At 39.8% G+C, this 9,741-nt stretch overlaps 3 protein-coding genes across 3 annotated transcripts; 2 read left to right on the top strand and 1 right to left on the bottom strand.

Annotated features, from left to right (window-relative positions):
- Positions 1-120: 120 nt before the first annotated feature.
- On the bottom strand, positions 121-1,438 carry LOC131677392 (protein BCCIP homolog). The gene is made up of 3 exons (XM_058957186.1): positions 1,176-1,438; positions 990-1,116; positions 121-817 (listed from the first exon to the last, which is right to left on the bottom strand). The coding sequence occupies exons 1-3, from the start codon at positions 1,302-1,304 to the stop codon at positions 165-167; spliced, it is 909 nt and encodes a 302-aa protein (XP_058813169.1). The 5' UTR covers positions 1,305-1,438; the 3' UTR covers positions 121-164.
- Positions 1,439-6,316: 4,878 nt separating this feature from the next.
- Positions 6,317-6,782, top strand: LOC131677394 (COX assembly mitochondrial protein 2 homolog). Its single transcript, XM_058957189.1, has 2 exons — positions 6,317-6,551; positions 6,606-6,782. The coding sequence occupies exons 1-2, from the start codon at positions 6,471-6,473 to the stop codon at positions 6,780-6,782; spliced, it is 258 nt and encodes an 85-aa protein (XP_058813172.1). The 5' UTR covers positions 6,317-6,470.
- Positions 6,783-6,801: 19 nt separating this feature from the next.
- Positions 6,802-7,404, top strand: LOC131677393 (protein Abitram). Its single transcript, XM_058957187.1, has one exon. It carries the CDS (start codon positions 6,802-6,804, stop codon positions 7,369-7,371), a length of 570 nt encoding a protein of 189 aa, XP_058813170.1. The 3' UTR covers positions 7,372-7,404.
- Positions 7,405-9,741: the final 2,337 nt, after the last annotated feature.

The raw sequence follows: 9,741 nt of genomic DNA on the forward strand, positions 1-9,741 counted from the left end.
CGCCGCCGCTAAACCAATTACGAACGATGAAAACGATCAGTTCCATACAAACTTAGCCAAGACACAATTGCAGCAACGAGCAAGTTCGGTTTTTTTTTCATTTCTGATCAAAACAAATGCTATTTTTATGAAATTCACCCATCTTTTATTCTACATTTTATATCTTAATTACTAGTTGCACTAGCAATCAAACTCTTGACCGTATTAATAGTTTCCGGCAGTTTGCTGGCTTCAATCAGCAGCACCTTCCGAAACGGTTGCAGCTCTTCGTCTTCCTCTAGCCAGTTTCCGGCTAGGGCTGTCGTGGTTTCTTTCTGTACCGAGTAGTCAAAGCTGGCCACGGAATCTTTAATGAAGTACTCTTCCTCGTCGTTCGAGTACAACACTTCAGCCGACTTGGTACCGGTAGCCGCCTTCTGGTAATACTTGACGAACATAAGAAAATAGTCAAACTTGTACGGCATCCCTTTCGCTTTGGCACGATCGATCTCTACCAGCATGTTCTCAAACATCGGAACGCAGACAGCAGCAGGAATGTTGACAAATCGTTCGTTTAGCAGCAGAGCGGTGTTTTTGGTTCCACTCTGAAGTGCGTCCCGAAATTGTTGAAGCACCGCATCTGTAGCATATTTCTCTGCCTTCTCGAAAAGCATTTTCTGCAACTGCTTGATGCAGGTCTGATCTTGTTTGTTGGAGATGTTGATGGCCGTCGTGACACCAAAAACAATTTGACAAGGGTCTTCCATATCTTCATCCTCATCATCGTCATCCTCGTCGTTGTATGCCTGCTTAAGGACACTGCCTACGTAGTTTTGACCTAAAATGGGAAAATCCAGCGAAAATGACATTTTAAAATTTGCATCTGCTATTGCGCAAAAACAAAATCTGCAATAAATCCAATCAACATTTCGCAATGTAGAGGGATCAAGTTGCCCTACCGCTACAAGCCGCATATTCTATAACAACACCTCTTTTGTTAACATACTTACCAACAATAATTTCCGACAGTTCGGTTAAATCAATGTGTGCTTTAACAAACACTTGCCCGAGCATTTGCTTTATTCCGTCCAAATCCGAATCGATCGGGTTGCGACCTTCGAAATCGACGGTGATACCCTGAAATTAAATAATTATTGTCTACCGCTAATTGCACTCTATAACCTAAGAAACCTTACCTCATCCCCTTTGTAAATGTCCGGATTATCATCATCGCTGGAATCGTCGCCACTATCGCTCTTCGTTTCCATCTGCTGCTGCGCCTCATCGTCTTCTTGCCCTTCGACTTTTAACTTCTTGCTGGTCATTGCAGTCACTTTTTTGCAACAAAACTATTCAAAAATATGTTGTTTTACAAATCTTTTGTAAAAACGTGCTACTAATCGCGAATTGGCTGAAATGTTGAAATCAACTCTTATTTACTGTCAAAAACGAATTGTTTTTTTTTGTTTTTAAGCGGCGTGGGTTTGTCAGCAATGCACACCTTTGATTAATGCCCACCACCATCAGCCAGCGTTTAATATCGTCTCTGTGAGCGTACTCCTATTCATTAGCCACACGCTTAATTTACATTACACTCTACACAAAAAATATTGATAAAAGTAACGGCCAATTTCTTCACTGGATGAAAACCGGTTTTCGCTGAAAACCAGTTTTTAGGTTGCTGGTGACCATTGGGGTCATTAAATGAGAAAAAAAATCTTTTTTTATTACATACATCGATAAAGCTGATTTTCCTGATCACAACAATGTTTTTTCCAACTCAGGAAACGTGCAAATAAAATTTAAATTTAAAATAAAGAAATATGTTGACAGTCTCGATTTGACACTATCAGAAGCATTTGACATATTAAATTTCACGACAAATGATTCCCTGTCAGAAAAAATGAACACATGTTTTCCCGGTTTTCCCGCAGGGTTACTTTTATTTGACATAAACGCCATCCAATGCATATAGTTGTTTCATTTTGGGTGTTGTCTTGATAGACCAGATGTAAACAGCCGCAGTTTTCCTATGTATGGTTGTCTATGTTTACACAAGAGTTATTTAAAAAATCAAAAAAATCGTTTTTACGTATTACAACGAATTTTTTTTTTGAAATGATGTTATATTATGTATATTGGACCTAAAATTTATCGAATGGAATGGAAAACTATACATAGCCAAATACAAATTAAATACGCCAATGTCCCATACAAACGGGTGATCCATTTTTGGCTCACCGAACATGCAAATTACACAACCCAATTCGTCTTGACAGATTTGATATGGCGAAAAAAATGAGACTGGCAACATTACCAAATCAAAGTGTGCTGTGCTTGTTTTCGTTCATTTCCGAACCACTAACATACGATTGGTATCCTTGGTGTCCTTTTGCTCTTATTGATAAAACCACAACAACAATTTTTACCTAATATAGGAAATAGTTCCTCTGGACAATATTCGGTAAATATTCAAATTTTTAATAATTGGAACTATATTACCAATGTTTTTTTCTTATTATCAGAAGCGAACATGAAAGTCCGAGGTTTTAAAACACATCAGTATGAATGCAAAGTGCTATCTGCAACCGTTCGAACTACATGGTGTGTGTGGTAATCGACAGTGATCACCATGATAACCTGTGCATGCAACTTTCTATCCGTTCGGAAGGAATTATGACCACTATTTCCGCGCTGTGGTAGCATTTTACGAATTGCTTTCCAAGTGTAACGTAAAATCGTTTGTTCTTCTGGACGGCGGCTATGAAAAGAACAAACTAAAAACCGTGTGCAAAGGTTTCCTGGGTAGGATTCAAATTATCAAGCACGTGAAAGAGATCTCCAGTCGACCGATTATTCCGTTGTTGATTCGGGAAGTTTTTGCACTGAGACCGACAAAAGTTCCTTTCATGCGGTGTCTTTTTGAAGCGGATTGCATTTTTGACTAGGAAGTGCACTTGGCCTCTATGTACTGAGCTACGATAGCGATTTCTATATCCACAATGTTAAGTATATACCGTACGTAACGGCGACACATAAGACCTATCGATAAGTTATAGAGAATGATAAGCATTATGCGATAGAGCTGATGGATCGGAACAAACGTAAACATCGATTTATGATTAATCAGGGTGAAGGTGAGATCCTAATTGATCTTATTAAAGAGTCGTACCGCTACTTGGACTGTAGTCTGAACAGCCGCCATGCTTGGTAATGATTACATCGAAAGGCGCGTTCTGACCAGGTACTACACTTCAAGGAGAGTGGGTAAAACTAGCCAAAAGTTGCTCCACAACAATGGATTGAGGTGATATTGCAGTGGCTGCAGCATCATTCGGTAAAGTCTGCCACTGGAGCCGTACTTAGGAGAAGAGTCGTGAAGGTTTGACGCAACAGCTTCTAAGTGCGATGTACGGGTATAACAGCAAGGAATGCAGCGCATTCGACTACTTTGGATTCGAGGAAGAACAGGAGATAGCCGATTGTGTTTCTAAGAAGTTTCTAGAGTACCTGGAAACGCCCGAAACAGACAATCTTCCTGAGAGTACTGTGATCGATGTGATAAATTCAAGCAACGACGAGGAAAAGTCCGTAAGCGGTCTGATGTGAGCTTTGCTAAATGTAGTAGGTAGGACTCGATTATCGCAATACCCTCTACCACACTCTTCGGAGGTGTGATGGAGTCGTGCTCAACTAAATATCAATTTAGAATTCAATGTCGTATTTACTATTCGTAGGTAACAACTAGACTAATAAATTTACCGGTGAATGTATCATACAATTGTCTTTCGTTGACTACTCCGCAAACAAGTCTTTTGGGAGTTCTCAGGGATGTAATTCAACTACTATCTACTTTCGCTTACGCAGAACCCAGATAAACTCTTAATGACAAGATAAAATTACAAAATTTTGTGAGTGCTTTTCATGAGCACGCATGCTGTAGCCACAGCCAGGATCAACGAGATTAATTGGTATGGTTTGTATGTATAATTCTGAGCATTTCTCCAGGGGCATTTGCAGTTATCCTAGATGACCTGAAATATTGTTGTTCTCAACTAATGATCTAGTGCTGTAAATTCAACAATATTTAGGTGCTCATAACAGCACATTATAGCGTTTGTCTATTAATAGCAATAACGGCATCGTTACATTTTGGATTTCGTACCTGAATTGCTCTTTGCGTGCTCTAGTATCCCTGTAACAATTGATGATTTAATGCACGGTACAAGTGCAATGTTTGATTAGTAACAATAAACTACTATAACACTTTAATTCATACTGGAGAAGCTACGCAGGACTAAATTTATTCCAAAGCAGTAGTTGAATCATCCATGCATAAAATTTGCATGAGTGTGGCCTTTCACTTACACACCCTGTAAAGTAAGTATAACTTTAGTAATTATGTAAAAATAGCATTGCCAATAGTAAATTTAACCCAAACCAATCCTTAAGTATACTCTGAAGCCATCACTGTCCTTAAAGATCGAACTGGCCTAAAAAAAGACTGGGAGCGTCATCCACAAATGGTACTGGCTGCATCATTAGGAACTATGACCGTTTTAGCTTTAATTCACTTCCTTTTAGAATAAATTCCTTCCTTTTAGAATAAACATCTGCAAACTTTACATCGTTTTGATCAAAATTTTCTGTTCCCATGGTTCTGTTTAATATAAATAACAAAGTTGCTTTTCAGTGCAACCAGTTTTAACATTTTTCATCAAAGTACACTGTCACTTTGACAGTGTACCTTTTTCGGTGTACCTGGGTTATAAAATGTGTCCTCGAAAAATCGTCAGAGCATTCCGTATTAACATATTTGTATTTGATATAGCTTAATGACCCAATTAGTCGAAAACGGGTTTTCGAGAAGCGACTTCCGTTCTCCCTGTTTGCTCAGTACTTCCAATTTACTCGGTACTGGAACAAAGACAATTTTTACATGAAGTTCAGAATATTTTCATACTTACGCTACACAGCCTGTTGATTTCGAAAAGAGGCATTTCCGCATTATTCCGCACACAGAACAGAATCCATGATAACCGCGCTACCTGATATCTCGGGAACTTCAGTTCTGGATAATATGTTTGATTTCGATGTTATAGAAAGAAAGCGGTATCTCGAGAAAACAAAAAAAAATCAACACAGTTAACAATCGTCGTTTTATGTTTGATATCACAATTAGAGATGGGCAAAACGATTCAGTTTTGAGAGTGAATCGTGTCCGACTCACTCACTAAACGGAATCGACTCTTTTGATCGATTCAATGATTCGTTTCAGTACTTTGAAAAATGTTTAAGACGAAACGGGAAAAATGTATTTTGAGACGTTCAGGGGGAGCGGTTAAGGTTTTCAGCGTGAAAAAAACACTTTATGTGCAATTTTTTTAGAACTTTGGGTGTAGCGAATTGACCAAAACTTTTGTGTATTATAATGTATAACTTTAATAACATTCTTTCATTTTTTTCATGTAAGTATATTGGCAAGCGACTCGGTGATGAAGCTCTTTGTAGAGTCTCTGGAAAAAAACACAGTTTGCGGTGTTATCTGCCATACAAAAACTACTTAACCGATTTATTTCAAATTATGCATACCCATTCTATGTAAAAATACCTAACCCCTACGTTGAGTTTTCGAGATCATTTTTCAATAAGGGAGTTTTTTACTCATTTGAAATAAAAATTGCTATTTTTCACGAAAAATTCCATTTTCAAGATTGGTTTCTTCCTCGAAATTACAAATACTATTAAATTTAAATTAGTTATGAATTGATATTTTATTCAGTCTAGATAAACAGAGCTCATGTATTCATCGTGTTTGTTTATTTTAGAATGATTCATAGTCATGGCAAACTCATTCGGTTCTTTTTTGTTCTCGTTGAGTTTATAATAATTTGTCACTCCTTTAGTGAGTCGCCGCTCTTTAAAAAAGAATCGCGATTCATTCGCTCTTTTTGAAGAGTCGGTTTCTTTGATCGATTCACGATTCATTCGCCCATCTCTAATCACAATATGACAACACTTCCAAGCAGCCAAGCTATGTCACTTTCGTTCAATCACGAGCTGGTTCAGAATTGGTTCAAAAACAGGGGACAGAGCTGGCGGATCCTATCCTAGCCCCAGCTCAGCTTTTCGCCGCCACTCTTGCTGATTTCGTTTTTAGATCAGAGTTGCTCTAGGTTCGCTCGGAGTTGTCACTTTTGTATGGACACTGTAAACATTAGAGCGAACCTACGGCGACTCGATTCCAAAACCTCGTCTTGAAAGCTGTATGACGAATTGTTTCAGTGTACTATATCTCAAGACTTGAGAACGCATTCCAGTTAGTTTACTTGCGGTGCGGGCTCTTAGGGTGCGGGGTCACTTTTGACAGCTTTGGGTGTGAGCAAATTTTTAAAACCAAAAATTTAATAAGCAAGTGTTATGTTGTGTAACATTAACTTTGATGCTAGTTTGAACTTATTTTTAATCTAAACTGTGCAGTACGCGTGGTAATGCATTCAGATTTATCTCCCCACCTTCACACACCAGAGTGTAATGAACTGATCAGCTTACTAAAACAGTGTCACGCGGAAGTATGAGCCTATACCGGTCACGAAAATAACATTATAATCTCTCGATGTTTTCAGAGAAAATTTGCCAGATTTGTTGGTGTCTGCAATAGGTTCGATCAGGACGTTGTCAATTGTTTGCGGAGTGAGCGAATCGAACGGAGCCGCCAGAACCGGGAGAAAGCTCGAAAGGAGCAGCTTCGCGTCCAGGAGCGGATGCGTCAACTAGAAAAGGAGCAACAGGCAACACATTAATCTATCCTTTATTTCAAATATGACCGATTTAGAACCCTACTATTTTAAGGGAGATCAGCAGGTTATATGCGGTGAAATTGTCCCTTCAATTGAGGATGATTTTGATGAAAACTATCCCTCGATAGTGGACCGTTTTTTCACTCGTTATTACTATGATTTTTCCGACCAGCAAACGGAACCGCACCAAGTTCTTTATCACTCGAATCGAATATGCCTGATCGGACTAGCCCCAGGCCACGACGCTTTCGCGCGAGGAATCGAGTCGATAACGTTCGACGTGGGTAAAATCGATCGTAGCCAAAACCGTGTCAAGGGAAAGAAGAAAAGTGGAGGGATGATTGTCCAGATGGATTCTTCACTGGCTTTGGTCACCTGTAAAGATGGTAGGGTGTTCAAAGTGCGTAGTTGCGTGCCAGGCAAGTTGGTGGAAGTAAATCAAAGGGTGGTTGAGGACGTCAGTTTGCTTGAGAAGGAAGGAGAAGGCTATATTGCGATTGTGATGCCCAAACCGGAGCAGTGCGAAGCAATTAAGAACAAGTTGATGTCTAGGGAGCAGTTTGAGTCGAAAAATGGTAACGTTATTGAGTAAGGTTGGGTTGGAATAAACAAATAGAGATGAAAATACGTTACGTTATTTCATAGATAGGAAAGAATGTATCACTTTCAAGCCTCTGCTTATGAGTCCTTGAACTTCTTTTTAATGAATGATATTTGTGGTCTTTGCCCCATGATCAACCGGATTAGAGCTTTTGGGTGGAAAGGATTCTTAGTTGATGTAACATTAGGGCCGGATCATAACAGTATATCACAAATCCTGAGGCCTTGGAAATCTCTGTTTCATTGTTGGGCTGCTTGTTACTTCAAAGCGTTAGTTTTTGTTGCTAATTTAAAGTTTTCATAGCTATTTATGCGTTTTGTCTTATCCTACTGCGCTGATATTTATATTGATTCCTGGTATGGTAATACATAGTGTATTGCGCTGGCCTCATTGGCTAGTCATATGTCCGTGTCCCGACCAGGAAGGCTTCTTAGTGTTGGTGGGCTCGTACAAGCCATGTTCTATTCACTAAAAATTGTCCGTGACATAGTTTGAAACAGAAACCAAAAATTCCGCAAAAGAAATGTAATTCTAAAGTTTTGTTTTTGCAGAATCGATCGACAGCACCATGCATTTGCATTCCTAGAATCACCCGCTGTTTTCATCAGGAGAAGGTTCATCGAGAGACCCGCGAGAGAGACGGTACAGCTACCTTCACGATTGCAGCTTTGAAGCAGTAAACAAAGAAAAGTACACAAATTCTGGAGGTAACACAGTAGTTTCGAAAGCAGATGGCAATATAGGAATGGATATCCCACAGGTCAGTCTCTTTTCACTTCTTGTTCGAGCAGATTCTGTTTCGGTTTTACCCGTCACATGCACTCTTTTACGAGTAACTGGTTTGGGGGACAAGAGAAGAAAGTAGCTTACCCATTTTATTACGATGGGATCGATTGTGGGAAAGGGCTTAGAGTTCTAAGGTGATTCGTCTTTGGCAGTAACTAGGTGAGGAGTGAGGTAAGCTTGCAGCAAGCTGCGGGAAGAAAAATGACAGCGAACAACTTTGTTTACATACTGAAATCCAAGCAAACACGCATGGAGATGTAGTAAACAATGTTAGCTGTCGTTTCCAGTACCAACATGGCTGATCGGCGATATCAAGGATCGTATCACCTGAGAATAAAAGCTCCTTGAGGCTATCTCTATCCCTCGGTTAGACAACGCTCGCAATCGCACAATCGTAGTTGTTGCAATTAAGTGTATACCACGAAGTAGTGACCGAACAGGGACAAAAGTTATATCTTGGAACCTTACGGCGAAGCAAACAGTTAAGCAACATAGAAAGCATCTTTGTACCCTTTGACGAGTAAAGATCTCCGATCCAGACACAGCATCAACACTCAAACGATTTCAAGAAAGAGCGACGCGAAAAATGGTCAAGTCCGTAAACAAACAATTTTGGGAAAGTATTGAGGGCAAGACTTTGCCAAGTAGCTCGACGAACGAACTGTGGAGTGCAGTAATATCAGGTAATGAGGCACTGTAGTACAAGGCAACCTTTCGCTTTTTGACCGATTTCGCTCACTAGATAGGATGGCAAGGTTGTTCGAGTGCATCGTAAACAGACGACTCATCACCCAGCTGGAGTCAAGTGGGTGACTCGATGAGCGGCAGCATGCTTTTCGTTCAGGACACCGTACCGATAGGTAATTCGCAGATCTAGAAAGATAGTTTCCGATAACCCTTGAAAACAGCCTCATAGTATCGTTGAACCGCTTCTCGGTGGCATGGAATAATTCACACGTTTCAACTGAGAAATCCTCTAGCTTTGAAAACGAAAAACAGTTTTTCGTTTTCAAAGCTAGAAAATCTTGGAATACTACTGATTCGATTTTATAACCTTGCGAACATTGTGTGCAGACTTTATTTTTATTATAGACCTTAGGATCATTTTAACTTTAGGATCATTCGCCTCTTTTCGGGTTAGAGAAATCTCTATTGGAAAAATCTCTAAGTCTGTGTGCGGGGTTGGGAGTCGTACCCAGGTGAACTGCGAACAAGGCAATCGATTTACCAACTACTCTATGCCCGCCTACTTTTACAAAAACTGCTTTTTCGTTTTCAAAGATGGCCAATTTTAGAGGCTTTCTCAGTTGAAACGTGCGAATTATTCCATGCCGCCAAGTTGGGTTGTATGCTTTGAAGTGGTCCACCGAGGTTACTTCCACCGCTATTCCTGCTTCGTCTTCTAGGTTGATCCCTGTAAGTTCAGACGAAAAAGGAGTGGGAATTCTGGTTGACTCTAGTTAGTATCCGGCTCCAGTAACACAGTTGATTCTAATTGTGTCATTGAAACCGGAAGACTCACTGGAGTCAGCCAGAAATCTGGGGGTTCAATGCAAACGATTTACTGTAATACTT

This window comes from Topomyia yanbarensis, chromosome 1 (genome assembly GCF_030247195.1).
Source record: "Topomyia yanbarensis strain Yona2022 chromosome 1, ASM3024719v1, whole genome shotgun sequence".
In the NCBI taxonomy this organism is placed as follows: domain Eukaryota; kingdom Metazoa; phylum Arthropoda; class Insecta; order Diptera; family Culicidae; genus Topomyia; species Topomyia yanbarensis.